The following is a 21,255-nucleotide window of genomic DNA, read 5'->3' on the forward strand; positions in this document are numbered from 1 at the left end:
AATAATAAACTTTGCGGTCCAGCTTTGAGATGGCAGATTCGGATATTCTTTCGAGATTGTGGTCGAATTCCCATCGCAGGTGGGATGTGGGACTTTCTTGATTCAGTAGAGCTTCCAGGCAAGTTGGAGGTTGAAGCATTGGCGGGGTCGAGCTGTTCAGGGCCAAGGTCTATCACACAGGCGGGGCACCCTTGCGACACTGGCAGTCGTCAAGAACAGAAATCAACCAGCCAAAGAAACAAGAAACGGGCTCAACGTTACGATACGCTTCATGTCCAAGAGTTCAATTTAGATTCATTCAATCCCTGCTACTTACAATTTGAGTGCATCAAAAAGTCAAAATTTTTTGCAGTGAGAGAGCAAAAAAGTTAATGCCCAGTGTGTTTTGTTGTCGGCGTCCAAGTCAATTTCCATTTTGGGATGTCCTAGCGCTGGAAGCTGCACGGATCCGCAGGCTAAAACCTCCGAGCTGGCACGGGCGCTACACGTGGTCTCCAGTGGGTCCTGCCGGTTGCTAGGCAACGTCCAGGCGGCCGACAGGGTAAATAACCTTACCTGTTCCCCATCAACACACCACATCCCTGAACTCTCATTCTTAATTGCATTCTTTAATCCACAACCACCACCAACGTCCTGTCTGCGCTGACCCGGCCAGCGCATTCTCTTTTGCGTCGCTTTTTTTTTCTTTCTCCATCCAACATTCCATACACACAAAGCCAACAATGACATCGGTGCGGGCTCTCGAGTCCTGCTTCGACCGCCTGTCGGTCAACGACGAAAACAATCCCGGCGAGAATGTGCGCCCGTACCAGAAGCCGAGGGTAAGTCACGTCTGATGGTTCTCGTCTGTCAACAGTCATGCTAAACAGCCTCAGCCGTTGAGCCAACTTTCCGGCGCCACGCGGCCAAACCTCGTCAAGGTCGCCTTGCAATCACAGAACGCCAACGCCCTCAGCAGCACTACCACCACTACCACCGTCACCCTCCCTTCACAACAAGCTGCGGGATGGAAGAGCTCCTCCACCCTTCCCAGCAACCCGCCCTCGCCCAGGAAAGAGAAGGCCATCGGGCCAGTGACCACGCATCGCCCAACCCCGTCATCCGACTCCACCAACTCCGACACCGACGCCGCCGCTGCTGCTTCGACGGCTGTGGCGGCTCCGACATACGTCGACAAGCCGCTCGTGCCCAAGCAGTTCCACCTGGGCATGTTCGAGATCGGCCGGCCGCTGGGCAAGGGCAAGTTCGGGCGGGTGTACCTCGCGCGCGAGCGGACGACGGGCTTCATCTGCGCGCTCAAGGTGCTGTACAAGTCTGAGCTGCAGCAGGGGTCGGGCGTGGAGAAGCAGGTGCGGCGCGAGATTGAGATCCAGTCCAACCTGCGCCACCCCAACATTCTGAAGCTGTACGGGCACTTCCACGACAGCAAGCGCATCTTTTTGATCCTGGAATACGCCGGAAAGGGCGAGCTGTACAAGCACCTGCGCCGCGAGAACCGCTTCCCCGAGTGGAAGGCGGCGCAGTACACGGCGCAGATGGCGTCGGCGCTCAAGTACCTGCACCGCAAGCACGTCATCCACCGCGACATCAAGCCCGAGAACATCCTGGTCGGCATCCACGGCGAGATCAAGATCTCGGATTTCGGGTGGAGCGTGCACGCCCCCAACAACAGGCGAAAGACGCTCTGCGGAACGCTCGACTACCTCCCGCCCGAGATGATTCGGTCCGGGAGCAAGGATAACTGGTATGATGAGAAGGTGGATCTGTGGAGCTTGGGCGTGCTCATCTACGAGTTCCTGGTCGGCGAGGCGCCGTTCGAGGATACGCCCATCATGACGCACAAGAGGATCGCCAGGGCGGACATGACGATCCCGGAGTGGGTGAGCAAGGAGGCGAGGGATTTGATTCAGAAGGTGAGTTTACACAGTACCATGTATTTTCGTCATGAGACTGTCTGATGTTCTAATTGCTAACGTTGCGACTACAGCTCCTTGTGCTCGATCCCCAGAAGCGGCTGCCTCTCGACGAGGTGCAGCAGCACCCATGGATCATCAAGCACTGCGTCAAGGGCGAGCGGGCGGCCAACCGCGAGAAGCCTGTCAAATAAACGCCGAGACTTTTAACCGCATATGGAGGGAGAGAGAGAGGAGCCATGATTTTGTTTGAGATTGTGTTTGGACCGGAGTTCAGTGTGGGCAGGCGTTGGGTGTCGGGATATTGCGGGCAGAGGTTTTCTCATCTATTCGGGTTGCGGGTTCAGGAGAGAGTTTTTGTTTGTCTATTGCATAGCGGGCTGCCCAGCCAGCCACGTCTGGAATTTGTCGTTGTTCTTTCATCCATGACATGTCTCCAACATGGGCTCGGATCGGCTGTCGGAATTCATGTCGGTTTGCCGCTTGACGCATGAAGGGAGATGGTGCTCATTACATATTACACAGCGGGTTATGCACACGCTTGCTGTTGTCGACGTCCACAAACCATAATTCTGCCCGGTAGTCACCTTACCGGTAGATCTCATCAAACGGCCGGGTGTCGGCAAAACATGAATCCCAGACCTCGTTGACGACCTTCGCGGCATGATCGCGGTCGCGACACGCCGGCCGCGCCATGACGGACTGAATGGCGCGAGACCTTACGCAGTTCTGGAACTGTTGGGTAAGGGTCCAGTTGCCGCGGACCATCGCCTCGCGCGTCCATCGACACTCTCCGCTGAGCATGGATGCGCGGATCTATCAGCACATCAAGATTAGCATATCTTCAACATTGCGGCCATGACGAGGAATAATGGGGGGGGGAGAACACACCTCGGTACACGCAGCATGCCTCAAGTTCCCGCTCCCACTCCAATCGACCTTAAACCTTAAATGATCCCACGCATGCACCATCTCATGGGCGAGCGTATCCTCCAAATGGCTCCTATCTCTCATCTCGTTGGCGCAAATCAAAATCCCATGCTCCGGACTAAACCCGCCGCCTTGCCTCATCACGCTCCCGTCCTCGCGGACTCTTGCGGGACACCGCCTGCAGACCACATTTGTCTCGTTCAAGTCCCCGTTGAGCGCGGCGACTTTTTCCCGCAGGAACCGGATCACCGGCGAGTACTTGAAAAGATAGTCCCGGTCGCGCTCGCAGCGGGCGCAGTCGCGCGCTTCGTGCACCTTGTACCGGTCCTCGCGGTAGTGCTCGATCCCTTCGGGGGTGATTTGGCCGGTGAGGATTTTGAAGTAGTTGACCCACCATTTGAGGGAGGGGTCGTAGCCGGTGCGGGCGGGGTCGTTTTCGAGGAAGCGGAGGGGAGGCTTGTCTTGGGAAGATTGGGTTTGTGGCTGTGACTGTTGTTGTTTCTCTGACGAAGTATTGGAGGAGGTGGAGGGTTGAGTTGGTGGTGAGGAGGGCTGTGGTGGTGTTGGTGCCATGGCTGCTGTCAGCGGGGTTGCTGAGGGTTTGTGTGGTTGAAAGCGAATCTTGTTGAAGTCTGGCGAGTAATGACTTGAGAGTGTAATTGATTGATCCCAGCTTGTCGTTGTTGTGTTGGTCCAAAGTGTTGTCGAGTTGTTGTCGTGGACCGAATGGATGAATGCACGAAGTTGCAGCTTGCCTTGCCGTTGACTTTTCCATCTGATGCCCCACACGGCCGGATGTCCATTCTGCCGTCCCTTCCCAACTCACCAGGCGGTGAGCATTAGCAGGGATTGTGAAGCCGAAGTCGGCCAATCGAAGACGCCCCTCGGTCCTTCCCCGGATCCGCCCGACGCTCGGCAGGTCCACCGACAGCGACTCGCAGCGACTCGGTCCCACTGAACGGACCCAACATCCGCATCTGTCATCCGGCCAGGGCCAAAATTTACAGCACCCCCTGGGCTGCCCATGGGCCGATGCTAAATATAATGGAAACCGCTTCGAATTTGCGTGAGTCCGGGAGAAATCCCCGCAGTCGTGTTTTGTCCTTTTCAATGTCTGCGTGGCTTCAAAAATCGATTTTCTGGGTGGTTTGTTGACATCTTGTCATTTTTTCTGTGCGCAGCCATGAGGTCTCCTCGTCCGCTTGGCGTGGTCATCAAGCTTGGTGAGTGATGCCCCAGCAGGTGCAGATCGGACAGGGGTTTGTATAACTGACCTTCCAGGTAGGGACCAGCTCCATTGTCGATGAGAAGACCCACGAGCCTCTTCTGTCCATCCTGACGTCCATAGTAGAGACGGCAGTGAAGCTGAGGAAAGATGGCCACAAAGTTGTCATTGTCTCGTCCGGCGCCATCGGCGTTGGCCTGCGCCGCATGGATGTCGACAAGCGGCCCAAGCATCTCTCCAAGCTGCAGGCCCTCGCTGCCATCGGCCAGTGCCGGTTGATGAGCCTTTGGGACAGTCTGTTCAACCATCTCAGGCAACCCATTGCTCAGATTCTCCTTACGCGTAACGACATTGCCGATGTAAGTTAACCTTCACTGCGACCTGTGTCTGAGTGACATCATCCAGCTAACCCTTACAAGAAATCACGCTATGAAAATGCCCAGAGAACCTTTAACGAACTCTTGGACATGGGTGTGATCCCAATCGTCAACGAAAACGATACGTTGGCTGTGGCTGAGATCAAGTTTGGCGACAACGACACCCTCTCGGCCATCACGGCTGCCATGGTCCACGCCGATGTGCTGTTCCTCATGACCGACGTCGACTGTTTGTACGACAAGAACCCCAGGACCAATCCAGATGCCCAGCCTATCGAGATTGTCGAGGATATTTCTTCTCTAGTAGCAGATGGTACTTTATGCCCCTTCCTGACTTGCTTGTCTTCTTTACAACAACCTCGCTAATCCTCCATAGTCTCATCCGCCGGCTCCTCCCTCGGAACAGGTGGCATGTCCACCAAGATTGTCGCCGCGCGCCTGGCAACCTCCGCTGGCGTCACCACCGTCATCACCCGCTCCTCCAACCCTGGCAACATCGTCAAGATCGTCAAGCACATCCAAGCCAGCCGGTCCCCGCCTTCCCTCGCTACCAAAGCCAACCAATTCTCCGACTCCCCCGACCGACAGGGCGGCACCGAATCCCCGCTGTCCCGCTCTGGTCTTCTTCCCTCTGCCTCATCAACCTCCCTATCCGGCATCGCCGCCGCCGCGGAGCGCACACAAACTTCTACTCCAGTCCCGGAGCAAAAGATCCCCCTCCACACCCGCTTCCTCCCTTCCCCGCATCCCATTCGCGAACTTCGCTTCTGGGTACTTCACGGCGTGCGCCCGCGCGGGACTCTGTACATCGACCAAGGCGCGTACAAAGCGCTGCTGCGCAAGGCCGGGCTGTTGCCGGTGGGCGTGGTCGATGTCGACGGACAGTTTGCGCAGCACGAGGCGGTACGGTTGTGCGTGGTGGAGAGGAAGAAGAGGGTACCGGGAGACGGTCCGGCAGAGGAGGCTAGCGATAAGGAGAAGGAAGGCGCCAGCAGCAAAACCAAGTTGTGGGAGGGAGAGCCGGTTGAAGTGGGAAGGGCTCTGAGTAATTACTCGAAGGATCAGATCAGGTTGATCATGGGCCGGCAGAGCTCGGAGATTAAGGAAATCTTGGGGTACAGCGATAGTCAGTATGTTGCGGAGCGCGGGACTGTGAGTTTGTTTGCGTGGGACAGCAGGCCGGCCACACCGGTCAGAGAATTGGGGGAGGATAAGGAGGATCGGGGCTCATGAGATAAATAGTCGGATGAACTGTTGGTTTGCTGTTGGGCTATGGTAAAGGTGGGGTTCTGAGGGTTAAAAATAGACAAATAGAGCCAGCACTTCTGTTGGGTGATGGGTAGCATTGGTTTGGGAAGTTTGATTTAGAACTTGATAGATCCGTTTGATAGGAACATCAAAAGCCCCGAGAATTGGTATGGTATAAACATGATGCATACGCCTGACGCCTGTCCTCAGTCTGCTTTTTGCCGTGGCATGCCCCTGACTTCCTAACTAACTCATTACCATTTCCTAACCGCCCGCAATCATCCCGCAATCATCCAGATAATCCAGATAACCTTAACCCGCAAACAGCGTGTCCTCATCACGGAGGTACTCGCCGCAATCCGCTTGCCGGAAGCACACGATGCCTGTTGGGTCCAGGCGGCGAGCCTCGGCAGTACTCCTGGCGGTCTACGTCATGCAATGTCAGCCTTTCTCTCCTCTCCTCTTTGGGCTTACGCGAAGACAGGGCACACTTACCACGCCGAACCCAAGCGGAATGTCCGCCATGTTATACACCACGCAGCCCTGATGCTCGGGACAATCCTCCGACCACCGACCAACATGCGCTTTAACAACTGTATGACCAAAATCTGTCAGCACCTCCCCAACAACTCTCCATAACCGACCGACAGTGGGAAAGCCAACGCACTATTCGACCCATACAAAAACGGCTGCGCGCCGTTCTCCTTGACCCAAATCTTATGCCTCGCACCCTTGGCCAGGATCGGGAGCGCCGTGATATGCAGGCGGAACTTGCCCGACTTGGTCATCTTGCCCAGGCAGGTGCCCAGGCTGAGGAGGGCGTCGCGGCTGACACAGGTCGCCAGGTTGGCGATGGAGAGCTTGACGTAGTAAACGCGGTTGTGCTGCAGCCGGAAGACGTAGCGGTCGCCGTCCTCGAGGGGCGCGATGAGGGATTTGAGGTCGGACATGTAGTTGGCGAGCTGTTGTTTGGTGCTGTGTCAGCGAGAGGAATGGTGTTGCTTGGGGTGAGAATTGGAGGAGGTGGTACCTTGTCCAACACGGTTTTCATTTCTTGATCTGTTAATGGGCGCATTTTGGTGGTGGTTTGTCTGTTTTACGGGAGGAAGATGCTGTGTAGTTCACTAGGAGGGAGGGGATGTCGTTTTGGAGCTTCAATTCATTGAACCTTGATGTTGTTCCAGACATTCTATCTTATCGCAAAAAAGTTCATGGCTATCGCGAGCTGGTGCCCCACATTCAATGGCTTGGCAAGACCCACCTTTACCCGCTTGCGTGGCGCTCCTCAGCCACCCAGCCACTGCGGTGAGTAGTTACCGTTTGCGTTTATGAGCTGGCGGTTGCTTGCATTTCTGCTAAAGATCAACAAAAGGCCCGCTGGCCAAATGGTAAGGCGCCAGATTTCGGCTCTGGAGATTGTGCGTTCGAGCCGCACGTGGGTCGACTGTTCTGCTTTTTGCCCAGAACCTCTTCTGATGGATTTGGACGTTCCTTTTGCTTCTCCAACGGTTTGTTTCATCCAGGGGAAGTCGACGGTGGCTCCCGCCGCCGTTCCGTCTCTGCATAAAAATGACTAGGCCCTCCACCCAAGAGGCGTGTGGTTCATGCCTTGCCACAGCCCACTCTGATGGCCCTGCCAACGCGAATCCATGACAACGCCTCTCTTTTTTCTACCATCTCCAACTCGAGGAATACGGCGCCTGGTACCCCGCGCCCAGATGCGGCTGTCCGAGAAGCGAAATGGACACCAGACATGCCCTCATGGTACCGTTGCGTCAACGAGGTGGGCGGCGTGACAAGCAGCTGGAGCCGACAAGAAGCGGTCCAGTCGACGACCGTTGAAATGGACAGGGACTGTGAACAAAACCAGGTTTTCGGGGCTGCTGCGAGACCTTCCTGTTCGGTTTCGTGTCTGGCATTTTCTCACCGTTGGTCCTAGGGGCAAGTTTATTCTTTGGGTAGTTGTTGCGGCTCTCTGGGACTGCTACGACGTCCTGCTGAGTTACTAGCACTAGTTCCCTCAACATATCACATCCATCCATACAACCTCACATGTTGACACACCGTTGGCAAACATAACGGCCATTCATGCCTTGGATGTGTGAATGGGAATTTTCAAGACACAATAATTTCCCATTCTTGAAGTGTCCAAAAATTCCCCCTCGGAGGCAACGGCGGAAGCACCAAGAAATCTCGGAGGCGACGTGCCGTGTAGTTCGTTTCCGGAAAAGCGCCCGGCTTGCCGGGAGTCCAAGTCCCAGGAACACAACCCCTGGGCATTTCGGTCGCTGTGCCGATCCGAATCGTCCGCCTTCCCATTGGGCCCCCTTTCGGCCTGCCAACCTGAAATCCCGGGACGTGACCTCCACGTTGGATTGCCCCCTGGCTGCTAAGGATGTGAGTCGCTTTGACAACCTGGTTTGGAACGGCGGCTCGGTGAGACTGTGGAGTGGACTCCTATCAAAGCTCAGCATCAACAAACACCCTCACTCATCACTGCCCTTCCCCTCTTCTGTGTCACGATCCCTTGATAATCGGAAGCCAGAATTGTGTAGGGAGCTGTTTACAACGGCGCTTGTAAATGTCGAAGGATCGCCATGATGAATTTCCCCGGCCTATAGCCAAACAAGAAGGGCACGTTGTTGACGTGATCCCGTCTCCGAGTTGGGGGCCAGACGGCAGAGATGTCAACTCTGTGTATAAACAGCACTATGTATCCGCACCGATGACGCACTCACGCGCCGCTGTGGATTGCTTCTGTAAGTCTCGAGTAAGCCTAACCGTCTGCGCTCCGCGAGGGCCTTGCAAACGTGCTCAATGGAGCTCGCCCTGCCGACCCCCGGGATGCTGCTCTGGAGTTGCATCCCAAGCATCTTTTGCTATGGCGTCCGGCAAGGGGGTCCGCAGATTCCCACCTACCGGAGGTTTCCTTGTGCCTTGATTCGCATCTCACAATTTTGGCCTTCCCCGCCGACAAGATTGGATCCTCCCCGAACGTGACATGCCCCGGACCTAGTCGCGGGAGCGCCGTTGAACCTAGGCGGGGGGAGGGTAAACACTCTGGGGTATTATAAGGGACCACTCCCATCCTCTCTCTCTCCACGGGAATTGTCCTGGACAGGCATGCTGGCCGAGTTGAGGACAGCCCGGACCTGTTGCCCGACATGAGGACCGCGTCTCGTCTTGTTGGCGCCCTCGCGGCGACGGCAGCGTGTAAGTTGTCTTCAGCTTGTAGCACCAGCACTTCCTCAAGTGTGTACTAACAGCCGATCGATCTAGTCCTGCCGTCTGCCCTGGCCCAGAACAATGCCCCGAACACCTTCACTGACCCCGACACCGGCATCACCTTCAACACATGGGGCCTCTCTCCCGACGACCCCCGGACCCAGGGCGGCTTCACCTTTGGTATGGCCCTGCCTGAGAACGCCCTCAGCACCGATTCTTCCGAGTTCATCGGCTACCTGGTACGTTGCCCAACCCTACCACACCTCTTCCCGAATCCCTCCTGCTGATACACCTCCGTTTAGGAATGCTCCTCGCCCGACGGCCATGGCTGGTGCGGCTTCTCTCTTAACGGCGGCATGCCCAACTCGCTGCTCATCACGGCCTGGCCGCACGAAAACGAGGTCTACACCTCGCTGCGCCACGCCACCGGCTACGCCATGCCTGACGTCTTCAAGGGCGACGCCGAGATTACACAAATCTCGTCCAAGATCAACGGCTCCCACTTCTCCCTCATCTTCCGCTGCCAGAACTGCCTGCGCTCCGACACGGGCGGCGCCCCTGCCTCCACCAGCTCCGGCTTCCTCGTTCTCGGCTGGGTCCAGGCCTTCCCGTCCCCCGGCAACCCGACCTGCCCGGATCAGATCGAGCTCGAGCAGCACAACAACGGCATGGGCATCTGGGGCGCCGTGCTCGACGGCAACGCCGTCAGCCCGTCGTACCCCGAGTGGGCGGCCCTGGCGACGCACGTGCCCGAGGCCGTTTGCGACGGCGAGGGCGGCGGCGAGGTTGAGGGCGTGCCCGTCCCCGAGGACGCCGAGTTTGATTACATTATCGTTGGCGGCGGCGCCGGCGGTCTGCCACTGGCGGACCGGCTCAGCGAGGCGGGCAAGAAGGTCCTTCTGATTGAGAAGGGCTTCGCCTCGACTGGCGAGCACGGTGGCAGCCTGGGCCCGGAGTGGTTGGCTGGCACCGGCCTGACGCGCTTCGACGTCCCCGGTCTCTGCAACCAGATCTGGGTTGACTCTAAGGGCATCGCCTGCGAGGACACCGACCAGATGGCCGGCTGCGTGCTCGGCGGTGGTACGGCGGTCAATGCCGGTCTGTGGTTCAAGCCGTACTCGCTGGATTGGGATTATCTCTTCCCGTCCGGCTGGAAAGCTAGGGATGTGCAGGCGGCCATCAACCGCGTCTTCTCGCGCATCCCGGGCACCGACACCCCGTCGATGGATGGCAAGCGGTACTACCAGGAGGGCTTTGAGGTGCTTGCCAGCGGCCTAGCGGCTGGCGGCTGGAGCCGGGTTACCGCGAACCAGGCTCCGGATCAAAAGAACCGGACCTTCTCCCCTGCGCCCTTCATGTTCTCGAACGGCGAGCGCGGCGGCCCGCTGGCCACGTACCTGCGCAGCGCCAAGTCGCGCCCCAACTTCACCCTGTGGCTGAACACGTCGGTGCGCCGCGTGATCCGCCAGAGCGGTCACGTCACCGGCGTCGAGGTCGAGCCGTTCCGCAACGGTGGCTACCAGGGCGTCGTCCCCGTCACCCCCGTCTCGGGCCGTGTCATCCTGTCCGCGGGCACCTTCGGCAGCGCTAAGATCCTGCTGCGCAGCGGTATCGGCCCCAAGGACCAGCTTGAGGTCGTCAAGGCTTCGGAGATCGACGGTCCGACTATGATCTCGGAGGACTCGTGGATCGAGCTGCCGGTTGGCTACAACCTGGATGACCATCTCAACGTAAGTGACATCAAGAGACAAACATCGAGGAGAGAGTAAGAGAAGAAGACTGACAGACTCAAAGACCGACACCGTCATCCTCCACCCCAACGTGAGCTTCTACGACTTCTACGAGGCCTGGATCAACCCCATCGAGGGCGACAAGAACCAGTACCTCAGCAGCCGCAGCGGCATCCTCGCCCAGGCCGCTCCCAACATTGGTCCCATGTTTTGGGAGGAAATCCGCGGCAAGGACGGCATCGTCCGCCAGCTCCAGTGGACTGCCCGCGTTGAGGGCAGCCTTGGCACTCCCAATGGCCGTACGTGTCCCCGTTTCCCCAACCCAAGTTGCCCCATATCCGTTACTAACAACCTCCCAGAAGCGATGACCATGTCCCAATACCTCGGCCGCGGCGCCACCTCGCGCGGCCGCATGACCATCACCCCATCCCTCACCACCATCGTTTCGGACGTCCCTTACCTCAAGGACCCCAACGACCGCGAGGCCGTCATCCAAGGCATCATCAACCTGCAGAACGCCCTCAAGAACGTCCCCGGGCTGGAGTGGGCTCACCCAGATCCCGCCATCTCGCCGCGCGAGTACGTCGAGAGCATGGTCGTCTCGCCCGGCAACCGGCGGTCCAACCACTGGATGGGCACGGCCAAGCTGGGCTGGGACGACGGGCGGACCGGCGGCACGGCGGTTGTCGATCTGGACACCCGCGTGTACGGCACGGATAACCTGTTCGTCGTCGACGCAAGTATCTTCCCTGGCGTCCCGACGACGAATCCCAGCTCGTACATTGTTACGGCTGCGGAGCACGCGGCGCAGAGGATCCTGGCGCTCAGGACTCCCCAGGCGGTGCCCAAGTGGGGACAGTGCGGTGGTAGGCAGTGGACGGGCAGCTTCTTCTGTGAGAAGGGCTTGACTTGCACGCCGCTTAATGAGTGGTATTCGCAGTGCCTGTAAGGGGCTTGTGATGGGGGGGGAGGGATAGAAGTTGAAGGGTTGATGTGTTGATCCCTTGTCGATTCGTGTGCATACTTGGCAATTCACTTTCTTGATGTACATATTTTCTTGAGGTAGACGATCGTACAAAGTCCGCTTCTCATTCGTGTGGGTGTTCCTCAGGTTGTGTGGTTGTGGTGGGTGCTGTGTGCTGAAGTCATCTCCATGATCCTGCCATTTGCTCTCCCTCCATCCCACTTGGGCCTCTGCTGGTAAGCCACGCAATGCCGTTACCAGAGGTGCGTTACACAACTCTACTTGATATCCCCCCGTCTCCATGATATGTACATAGTACATCAGAACATTATCCCCCGCCCGAATCCTCTCTCCTTGTTCTCTGTCACGCCACCTACCGCAGGTTCTCGCCCCTCCTAACAATGCGAGAGGGCCTGACGTCTCCAGAACCACCCTTCGTGACATTCCCTTCCTCCATCCTCTTGCGCCTTTCCTCCTTCAACTTGAGGAAGTGCTTATAAAGGAGAATGTTGGCAGTGAAATTCTGCCTGCGGAAGTCCAAGTTTGGATCGACACCGTCAGTATTGAAGATGGTCTCTGGGTGGACCAATGGCGGGAGGAGACAGCTGGTGTTGGTGTCGATGTCGGACTTCCAATGCTCAGGCATGTCGAAGATGCCATGAGCGTTTCTCCCCTCGCAGTCGGTTTGCTCCACCCAGCTGCTGGTGAACTTGTGGAAGAACGAGTACGACTGAAAAATCTCGTCCTTCTCGATGGGCCGGCAGCCCTCCCAGTCGTAAACGGAGAGTCCAGCCAGTTTGAACGGCTCCTCCGGGGCACTGGTATAGAAGTTGTAAAATTTAGGCACCAGGCCGATCTGGTTACGGATATCGGGCTCAGCCTGCATGTTCTGGGGGGCGTCCGGGTTGCTGAAGTGCCCGTCAAACGAGCTGAACAAGGAAGTCTTGCCCAAGACCGTCGACTCGTCCGTATCTGGGTCAGGCATGGCCAAGGCGAGGACTTCGGGTGGGCAGTCCGGGACCTGGCCCTGCCAGCCGTTGTTATACCGGCGGCCATTGCCACGGCCTCGACCATTTTGTCCGCCCCGGCCACGGCCACGGCAACCTCCAGGATATCCGCCGCGATGGTGAAAAGCCTGTGGTTCCTGGTTCGTATCGTTTCCGTGGTTGTTTCGTCCACCACGTCCACCTCTCGAGCCTCCGCGGCCTCCTCGACCGGCCCTGCCTCCACCGCGACCACCCCTTACGCCATCACGACCTCCGGATCCTTGTTGGGTGGTGTTTGTTCCGACATTGTTTGTCGGATGAGGCCGAGTCTGGGCCAGTTGGTCCCACTGTTCAGCGGGGGACTTGCTGGCAAGGTCGGTCAATGGGTTGAGTGGGGTGTCGGCGTTCTGGTTGCTCTGGTTGTGATAAGGAGATGACATGTTCCGGTATCCGCGGCGACGGTTATTATTTCCGCGACGATTCCCGTGAATCGGAAGGTTGATTTTGGTCGTTTGATGAGTCGGAGTTGATGTGTCTTTGACGACAGCACCCGTGACCGCTGCGGTGGTTGAGTCGGTCACCGGGGTGATGGGAAAGGCCACCGCCGGTAATGCAGATTTCTTCTCAGAGGCGTCCATGATGAAAACGGCAGGCTCTGGAGTGAGCAAGCAAAAAGTTGTGAAGTAAATGAACCTTGTAGTTGTTGTGCTGAAGAAGGGGTCAGCTTTCGAGTGATGAGAAAAGGATGATGTAAGATGAGGGACAGGTTGTGAGAGACCTCAAGAAGATTTCTTGATTCACGAAGCGACGGCAGCCAGAATCCCAGACAGGGTTTTTGGACGTGCGTCTGCTTGGAGCAAATGTCGTTGTGATAATGGAGTGAGGTGATGTACTTACATGAGTGATGGTCCGCGTGGTAGACGAGGTTTGTTGTTGGCGACCCGGGGTGACTGGCTTTTCTCCAGCTCTTGTAGCGAGAGAGCAAAAGGTGTGGAAATGGAAACCTTGTCGAGTCGCTTTTGAAGAAGAAAAGTTTTTCGAGAGGAAATGGTTGATGGTTGAAATATTTGTGTGCAGTGAAAGAAGTGTGGTTGGGTCCCGCCTTGAACTCAAACCTAAACCTTACAGGGCTTTTTCAAGAGAAAACATTAAACTATCTTATAAGGGGTTTCTGGAGCGGGCGCCCACTCCAGCATCGGACGAAATGATGAAAGGTTCTGAAGTCTTCATTCATCAACACCTCAAAACCTTAATGTGGAAAGTGCTTTCCATCACGGGACTATTCTCGATCCGTTTGCACGTGGCTTCCCGAGGGATTGAGGACATGAGGAACACAACCTATGTGTGCTTGTCTAGTCTCAATATATCAAAAAGGAGGTCTCTTAGAGCCCCTATTGTCATATCATATGGCAGAGGACTCTTATATAGGGGACCCAGGTTGCTAGTCATCGTCGTTTGCTCATGTTGATGTTGATGTAAGTCGTCACGTGAGCTCCATCCGATCAAGCCCTCGCAGCCAATCGCTCTGCAGTTTTCCCCCCATTTTAGGCATCACCCATCTGCTTATCGTATGTGTTTTCAACCCTGACTTTCCATGAGAACGGCAAGCAGCTGGAATCCTGAAGTTTGCTTGACGTTCCCCATCTTGCTGGTCGAGCAAAGTAACACACAACCAACCCAAAAATGCTGTCAATCTTGCGGAAAGCAAGACTCAAGGATAAGGAGCTCCGAATCCTGATGCTGTACGAACACCATGGTACATACTCTTCAGTGAATGAATGAACATGTGCTAAAAGACTTTTTGTGTCCAGTGGCCTCGACAATGCAGGGAAGACCACCATCGTCAAACATATCATGGGGGAAGATGTCAACACCGTCAGCCCAACCCTCGGCTTCATCATCAAGACAATAGATTTCGACGGGTAAGCTCTATCTTTACCCATGTATCATCTTCAAGTCGCCTTCTGACCATGACCTTCTTCAAAGATACAAACTCAATATCTGTGAGTCTCATCCTTGCCGGTCCTGTCAGCTCATCTGAGCCCAGCCTTCTAACTCAAGGTGTCAGGGGATGTTGGTGGCCAAAAGACACTGCGCTCATACTGGCGCAACTATTTTGAGAAGACCGATGCCCTGATTTGGGTCGTCGACTCGACTGATAGGCTACGTGTGGACGACTGCCGCCAAGAGCTCCACGGATTGCTGCTGGAAGAGGTGAGCTCGCTACAGTTGAAGAAATGAGCCCCAGTCCAACATGTCTGCTGGCTGACACGGGAACAACACACAGCGACTGTCAGGAGCAAGCCTGCTTGTCTTTGCCAACAAGACCGATGTCAAAGGGTGCATGACCAGCGAGGAGCTATCAGCGGTTTGTTCCCCACATTTTCCACTTTTTCCATCCGTCCTTGCCTGACATTGATGACAGGCTCTCCGGTTAGACGAGATTCGCACCCATCAATGGACAATCCTCCCATGCAGTGCCATGACAGGCGAGAATCTTCGAGAGGGGTTGAGTTGGGTTGTCGAGGACGCCAAGGCCCGTCTGTTTTTGTACTGACGGGCTCTTGGGGATGATGGAATGGGCCATGCTCTATAGGACCCGTTGTCAGGGCGGGCCAGGTTTTGTATGTAAAATTATCCTGTCGTCTGCTGCTCTTGATAGAGGGCCCGCGTCGTTACCGGACTTGCCTGCGGCCATCTCTTAATCCGAGAAGCATGCCTCAACAGTTGGTTGAGACAATCACGCGTCCCAAAGCCAACACAACTGCATGCCCTGAACTTGCCAACATCTCACCGCGAGCAGCTGATCATATCCGTACCGCCGATGCTGCCGGAGCCCGGCCTCCAACAAATAGATGGAGGAGACAAGATCCAGTGCACAGGAGACATCAAACGCTCGGAGATGTTTTTCGTGATGCAATTGGCTGTTGAACAGTCACAGACATGACGGATGACACAGCAGTGTCTTGATGCCACCGGTTCCCGAGAATGGATTGTCCTGGGTGTTGGGTCCCCGTCCCTGAATCTGACCGTCACCCGGACAACCAGAAAAAAACAAACAAAAATACCTGGTTGTCTGGGACCTTGGTGAAATTGAGAACCAAGAATAAAGAAGCTCACCTTCTCACTTATTATACTAACCCTTGAATAAAAATAACACAGAAAATTGAAATACTCTGAGAGGGATAGACACAAGATCAGATCCATCTGAAACAAAACCATTGGTGTTCCACGTCGCATTGTTCTGCACATCGTCGACGTTACGCCATGTTACAGCCGTGACACAGAAGCAGAAGCCCCCACTGTCGGATCCCGCTGTCTGTCGACCCACTCACGAAAAGGCGCTGAGACAGGGCACCGCCGGCCTATCAGATGCCACATCAGGCATGCCCCTCCATTGTTCAGGGGCGACCAACCCAGAAACAAGCGCTGAGTAACACAGGCTCGGGTCCTGTCAGGTTTCCTGAAAGTCAACAACAACATCACCCCTCTTTCTTCCCTCCAAGACACGGACAAACAGCCAGCCCTCGCGGCGTTCTCTCTCCACCCCTGCGACACCACTCCTCCCGATACCCGATATCCTGCATATTTCCGCTGCGTGTCATGCCGAGGCCGCCGTCTCGGAAACAGAAACAAACAACATGTCCGACGAAGTATCCGACTTTCTGCGCTCAGTCGAGCTGCTGAAGGAGCGCCGCGATGTAGTGGAGGACTCGAAAGAGCTCGAGGAGAAGATTCTGCAGGAGAAGAGGGAACGCCAGGCCAGACGTCTAGGTTCGTCATCCATTGGTTATGTGGCTTTTGTGTGTTTATGTTTCCTCTCGGCGTTGCTTGTGGTGTGCTTGGGCATCTTTTCTCTCTCCGCGGTCAATGCTCTCCCTCCCTCTCTCGGCGGAGGGGTTGCTGGGTTTTTGAGACCGATTTTCCAAGGAGACAATAATCTGACGTGTATTTGTCCTCACAGAGCGCGCAAGATCCATCTCGCCGCAAAAGTCGTCCCCGGCCAACACACCGCCTCCAGCAGCCCACCGAGTCGGTATTCTCCCTTCTGCCGCTGACGGCACAACCCTCGAGTCCCCGATCCCGGCAAGCCCCGGAACTCCCATCAACATGGCTGCCGATCCCTCGAGCTCCCCGACGAAAGAAAACGACTCCCCGTTTGACCTTGACCCGAAACGCACCAGCGTGCCTCCGTCCCCATCCATGGCCATGCCGTCCGCCCGCGGCGGTCTCTCGTGGCAGAGACGACCGACCTCTCAGGATCGCCCCAAAAGCCGGCCGTTATCCATGGTCGCCGCAGAGAACGCTGCTCGGATCGCCCCCGGCCCAGCTTCTGCCTCGGCTGAAGAGCCGACCTTGTCGCGCGAGCAGATTGCCCAGACTCTGGCCAGCAAGGACCCGTCATGGTTCCGCCAGACTCAAGATCCGGGACGCGGTGCCGGCGCATTCCGCAAGTCCCAGGTCGAAGACCAGGACACGGTCGACCACTCATCGGCAAGGACTCAGCTCCCGGGTATGGCCCGGAGTTCGGTTTCCGAGCCAAAGAAGGAGGACTCGGATCTGCCGGCCACTCCCAGTAAGGTCGCCCCGCCGCTTTCTCTGACCGGGACTCCTCGCCTCGATCCGCCAGCCGGCGAGAACACCGAGAGCGGGGAACCCGCGTCTGCGAAGAGCTCGGCTTCAGTTTCCCCGAGCCGGACATCGCCAACACGGCCGGTGTCCCCCACCAAGGGCATGGGCGGCTTCGTCCAGAGTGCCATGATGAAGCGCTCCGACAGCGTCAAGCGCTGGAGTGTGAACTCGCCGGCTGGTTTGCAACGTGTTGACCCCACCCGCACCACGACTACGTCCAGCCTTGACCGTCCAACCACCCCCGTGACCAGCGTGCGCCCGAAGAGTATAATCGGCATGCCCTCTGAGTTTGCGCCAGCCGCGTCGGCCGATGACAAGGAGCCTCAGGCCGAGTCCCAGCCCGCTGCTGCGGCATTAGGGAAGGCAACTGACGACGGGAAGACGACACCACCAGTGAGCCCGTCCAAAACCATGGACCCTCGGAGATGGAGTCCCACGAAAGGCTCTTGGCTCGAGGCGGCGCTGAATAAGCCTGAGTCTCCCAAAGCCAAACCCGCCGCCGCAGCCCCGGCCCAGCCGGCATGGATGGTTGAGCTCAACAAGGCCAAGGCTCAGAAGACAAGCGCTGACCTGGCCCGTTCCGCATCGGTCGCTCCAAAGAAACCGGAAATCAAGACTGGCGGGCTTATGAGGTCGACCCCTATGGGCGCAGATCTGAAGCCGAGCGCTCTCAGCGGCCTGCCGACGGTTCCCACGGTCCCAGCTACCGAAAAGCCTGCGATTGCTTCCCTGCGCGGAACACTCCGCAAGACGTCTCCTGCCACAGAAGGCTCTGGGTCAGCCCAAAGCGACACTTCGACTACGGCCAAGCCAGATGTCCCCTCCAAACCCAGCGATTTCCGCGCCAACCTTAAACCCCGTGCGCCACCTCCTCAGGCCGGGGAAACCTCCACACCAACCGACCCCGCGAACGAGCTCAAGAGCGTCTTCGGTACCCTGCGCAGGGCCAAAACCCAAAGCTACGTCGCGCCAGATGAGCTCAAGGATAACATTCTCCGCGGCAAGGCGGCACTGCACGTGACAGGCGGGCCTAAGAAGACAGAGCACGTCGATGAGTTTAAGGAGGCGATTCTCAAGAAGAAGGACGAGTTCAAGAAGGCGCAGGAGGAAGGCAGGAGCGTGACCAGGGAGAGGGGCAAGAGCTTTGTCGCGGAACAGCAGCAGACCTTGCCGGAGGGTATTGCCAAAAGGCTGGAGCTCCAGAGGACAGGGACGTTGAGGGGAACGCAGACCCAGACGTCCGCAGAGAAGGAGGCGCAGGAGGAGAGCAGGAGCGTGACCAGGGAGAGGGGGAAGAGCTTTGTCGCAGAACAGCAGCAGACCGTGCCGGAGGGCATTGCCAAGAGGTTGGAGCTCCAGAAGACGGGGACATTGAGGGGAGCGCAGACCCAGACAGCCGCAGAGAAGGAGGCGACCACTACGACTTCAACGAGTTCGGCCACGCTGCCGGTCAGGACCCAGAAGTCCTCGGAGGCTTTGGGTCGCGTCGGCGGAAAGGTCGGGGGGTTGGCCGAGCGGTTTAACCCCGCCCTGGCCGGCCTCATTGCGCGCGGTCCGCCTCCGATGGCAGCCGGACCGAAGGGATCGGGGGCTGGTGCCGCGACGACGTCTCAGGCTGATGATGAGCAACCCACCGGCCCTGGGCCTCAGTTGACGCACTTGACCAAGAACCGGGCTCGTGGCCCTAAGAGGAAGGCCCCTTCTACTGTGCCATCTGCTGTCAAGGAGGCTCAGGCTAGCGCCACGGAGAAGCCAGCTACGCCGACTGCTACTCTCGGCCGGTTTGAACCGAAAGCCTTCCCCTTCCCGAAGGCAGAGGAGTCCAAGCCGGAGCAGCTCAAGCCAGAGAAGCCGGTTATCTCTCCCAAGCCCGGGCGATTTGCCCTCACACCAACTGAGCTCAGCCAGCCTCCGAAGGCTGACTCCGATGTTATCTCTCTGGTCGACTCCTCCCGTCGCCTGCCCAAGGAGGAGCCAAAATCTGCTGGACAACCAGTTGCTGTGGTTGGATCCACCCCAGTCAAGACTCGCCCTCGCTCGCCGACCAAGGTGCATGAGCAAGTGGCCGCGCTGACGGCGCTCAGCCAGCAATCGCCCAAGCTCGAGCCATCTGGCGATGCTACTTCGCAACCCCCTTCCCCGAAGAAGCTCGATTTGAAGAGGATGTCACGGTTCCTCAGTGAGGAGAGTCAACCGAGCCCGGTTATTGAGCCGACTAAGCCGGCGTCGCCGACCAAGGAGAGGTCGAACTCAGTCAAGTCGCGGCCTGCTTCACCCGTCAAGGATCGGTTCCCAGCGTTGTTCGACAACGCTTCGATGAAGCAGCCCGAGCCAGAGCCAAAGCCCGCGCCGCTAGCTCTCAGGCGTCAACCCACTGGCGGATCTGGTTTGGTCTCGGCTGGTCTGAGCAACGCCTCCCCCTTCTCCAGGTCTGCGGAACCCCGGCCCCTCGACGACCGGCCCGCACCGCTGACAACAACATCAACCACTTCAGCTAGCCGTCCTCTCCCAACCCCGCCCTCCATCGCATCCCCGCCTCCAACTTCTTCTTCCTCCCCGCGTCGAACCTCCCCGATCCGCGCGTCTACCAAATCACCTTCCTCCGACGTCACCTCCCTCATCGACGACTTCTTCGGCCCGTCCCGCCCGGCGCGCAAGCACAAATACACCGCCGACGCAGCCGAGATCCTGTCCCTCCGCCCCGCTTCCGCTCAACCAATCCAGACCCAGCGCGCCCAGCTGCTGCAGCTGTCCAAGGACGGCAAGAAATCCCCCGTTCCCGCGCACCACGAGAGGGTCCTGTTCGAAAGGGAGATGTATCTCTTGCCGCACACCTACGTCGACGCGAGCGGACGCAGGTGGGACGAGGTGTACTTCTGGGCTGGCGACGAGGTCCCGCAAGCGGACGTGGAGGACGCCAGCCTCTTCGCCGCCCGCGAGGCGCGCGGGTACGGCGGCGGGAGGTTGGTCCGCATGAGGCAGGGCAAGGAGACGGCTGAGTTCTTGCAGGCGCTCGGCGGAGTGGTGATGACGCGCCGCGGCGAGCGGAACAAATTCGACTCGCTGTCGCCCGCGATGCTTTGTGGGAGGAGATACATGGGCCAGGTCGTCTTTGATGAGGTGGATTTCACGCCCCAGAGCTTGTGCTCCGGGTTCGTGTACCTGGTGGTTTCGCCGCAGCAGGGCGGCAGGTGCTGGTTGTGGAAGGGCAGGGGCAGCTCAGTGGAGGAGATTAGCTGCGCAAGGTTGGTGGGGATGGAGATGGCGCCGACGGGGGAACTGGTAGAGGTTGATGAGGGGATGGAGCAGAACGCGTTTTGGAATGTGTTTGGTGCGGAGGATGGGAGGGGACGCTGGCCGAGCGCCGATCATTGGCGGTTGAAGGGCGGGTATGAGAGGTATGGGTGTCGGTTGTTTGGGGTGGAGGATGCGGCGTCACCGGTGAGTTTTTGACTTTCACCTATCCAGTTCTATTCTTGTCTGTTTTGTTTGCCTTACAAGGACACTCGCTAACCTGGGAAATGTCTTCGCTTTTTAACCAGGTCACGGAAATCGCCCCCTTCTCGCAACACGACCTGTCCCCGTCCAACATCTATGTCCTCGACGCCTTCTTTGAGCTCTACATTCTCGTCGGCGCCCGGTCCAAGGCCAAGTATCCCGCGTTCCGCAACGCGCTTGACTTTGCGCAGGAGTACGCCATCCTGGCCGCGGGAATGGAGGACAGGCCGTTCGTGCCGGTGTCGACCATCGTGCTGGAGGGCATCCCGCGGGATCTCAAGGCATGCTTCAGGAAGTGGAGGGACGAGCTCAGCCCGACGATCATGCACCCTCCGAGTAACCCCCCTGCTGCTTCCCCGAGTGGGAGTGAAGCAGGAGGGCGGCCGCCGAGCCCGCTCAAGAGGGGGAGGAGTTTGAGGATAGTGCCTTTGACTCAGGCGCTGCAGGCGTTGAGTAATGAGTAAGAAGATAGTAAGAGAGAGAGGTGGGGGAGCTGGGGTATGAAATGTTCGAGTAGGCCGACGGTG

At 57.6% G+C, this 21,255-nt stretch overlaps 9 protein-coding genes and 1 non-coding gene across 10 annotated transcripts; 6 read left to right on the forward strand and 4 right to left on the reverse strand.

Annotated features, from left to right (window-relative positions):
• Positions 1-722: 722 nt before the first annotated feature.
• On the forward strand, positions 723-2,107 carry VTJ04DRAFT_3854 (uncharacterized protein; the record flags this gene model as incomplete). Its single annotated transcript, XM_069361799.1, has 3 exons — positions 723-821; positions 876-1,913; positions 1,988-2,107. The coding sequence occupies 3 exons, from the start codon at positions 723-725 to the stop codon at positions 2,105-2,107; spliced, it is 1,257 nt and encodes a 418-aa protein (XP_069222374.1).
• Positions 2,108-2,186: 79 nt separating this feature from the next.
• On the reverse strand, positions 2,187-2,405 carry VTJ04DRAFT_3855 (uncharacterized protein; the record flags this gene model as incomplete). Its single annotated transcript, XM_069361800.1, has 1 exon — positions 2,187-2,405. One exon carries the CDS (start codon positions 2,403-2,405, stop codon positions 2,187-2,189), a length of 219 nt encoding a protein of 72 aa, XP_069222375.1.
• A 96-nt stretch (positions 2,406-2,501) lies between these two features.
• Positions 2,502-3,416, reverse strand: VTJ04DRAFT_3856 (uncharacterized protein; the record flags this gene model as incomplete). Its single annotated transcript, XM_069361801.1, has 2 exons — positions 2,502-2,729; positions 2,805-3,416. 2 exons carry the CDS (start codon positions 3,414-3,416, stop codon positions 2,502-2,504), a joined length of 840 nt encoding a protein of 279 aa, XP_069222376.1.
• Positions 3,417-4,026: 610 nt separating this feature from the next.
• On the forward strand, positions 4,027-5,678 carry VTJ04DRAFT_3857 (uncharacterized protein; the record flags this gene model as incomplete). The annotated part of the gene is made up of 4 exons (XM_069361802.1): positions 4,027-4,066; positions 4,129-4,427; positions 4,488-4,758; positions 4,822-5,678. The coding sequence occupies 4 exons, from the start codon at positions 4,027-4,029 to the stop codon at positions 5,676-5,678; spliced, it is 1,467 nt and encodes a 488-aa protein (XP_069222377.1).
• A 327-nt stretch (positions 5,679-6,005) lies between these two features.
• Positions 6,006-6,768, reverse strand: VTJ04DRAFT_3858 (uncharacterized protein; the record flags this gene model as incomplete). Its single annotated transcript, XM_069361803.1, has 4 exons — positions 6,006-6,119; positions 6,189-6,286; positions 6,361-6,655; positions 6,724-6,768. The coding sequence occupies 4 exons, from the start codon at positions 6,766-6,768 to the stop codon at positions 6,006-6,008; spliced, it is 552 nt and encodes a 183-aa protein (XP_069222378.1).
• Positions 6,769-7,064: 296 nt separating this feature from the next.
• Positions 7,065-7,136, forward strand: VTJ04DRAFT_t35. Its single transcript has one exon. It is a non-coding gene; the product is annotated as a tRNA-Arg (tRNA).
• A 1,721-nt stretch (positions 7,137-8,857) lies between these two features.
• VTJ04DRAFT_3859 (uncharacterized protein) lies at positions 8,858-11,597 on the forward strand (the record flags this gene model as incomplete). The annotated part of the gene is made up of 5 exons (XM_069361804.1): positions 8,858-8,906; positions 8,973-9,157; positions 9,221-10,648; positions 10,713-10,947; positions 11,008-11,597. 5 exons carry the CDS (start codon positions 8,858-8,860, stop codon positions 11,595-11,597), a joined length of 2,487 nt encoding a protein of 828 aa, XP_069222379.1.
• Positions 11,598-11,985: 388 nt separating this feature from the next.
• On the reverse strand, positions 11,986-13,236 carry VTJ04DRAFT_3860 (uncharacterized protein; the record flags this gene model as incomplete). Its single annotated transcript, XM_069361806.1, has 1 exon — positions 11,986-13,236. The coding sequence occupies one exon, from the start codon at positions 13,234-13,236 to the stop codon at positions 11,986-11,988; it is 1,251 nt and encodes a 416-aa protein (XP_069222380.1).
• Positions 13,237-14,281: 1,045 nt separating this feature from the next.
• Positions 14,282-15,155, forward strand: VTJ04DRAFT_3861 (uncharacterized protein; the record flags this gene model as incomplete). The annotated part of the gene is made up of 6 exons (XM_069361807.1): positions 14,282-14,340; positions 14,410-14,520; positions 14,585-14,601; positions 14,667-14,812; positions 14,886-14,966; positions 15,024-15,155. The coding sequence occupies 6 exons, from the start codon at positions 14,282-14,284 to the stop codon at positions 15,153-15,155; spliced, it is 546 nt and encodes a 181-aa protein (XP_069222381.1).
• Positions 15,156-16,239: 1,084 nt separating this feature from the next.
• Positions 16,240-21,192, forward strand: VTJ04DRAFT_3862 (uncharacterized protein; the record flags this gene model as incomplete). Its single annotated transcript, XM_069361808.1, has 3 exons — positions 16,240-16,372; positions 16,563-20,671; positions 20,773-21,192. 3 exons carry the CDS (start codon positions 16,240-16,242, stop codon positions 21,190-21,192), a joined length of 4,662 nt encoding a protein of 1,553 aa, XP_069222382.1.
• Positions 21,193-21,255: the final 63 nt, after the last annotated feature.

This window comes from Mycothermus thermophilus (assembly GCF_041956435.1).
Source record: "Mycothermus thermophilus strain CBS 625.91 unplaced genomic scaffold VTJ04scaffold_2, whole genome shotgun sequence".
Taxonomy (NCBI): Eukaryota; Fungi; Ascomycota; class Sordariomycetes; order Sordariales; family Chaetomiaceae; genus Mycothermus; species Mycothermus thermophilus.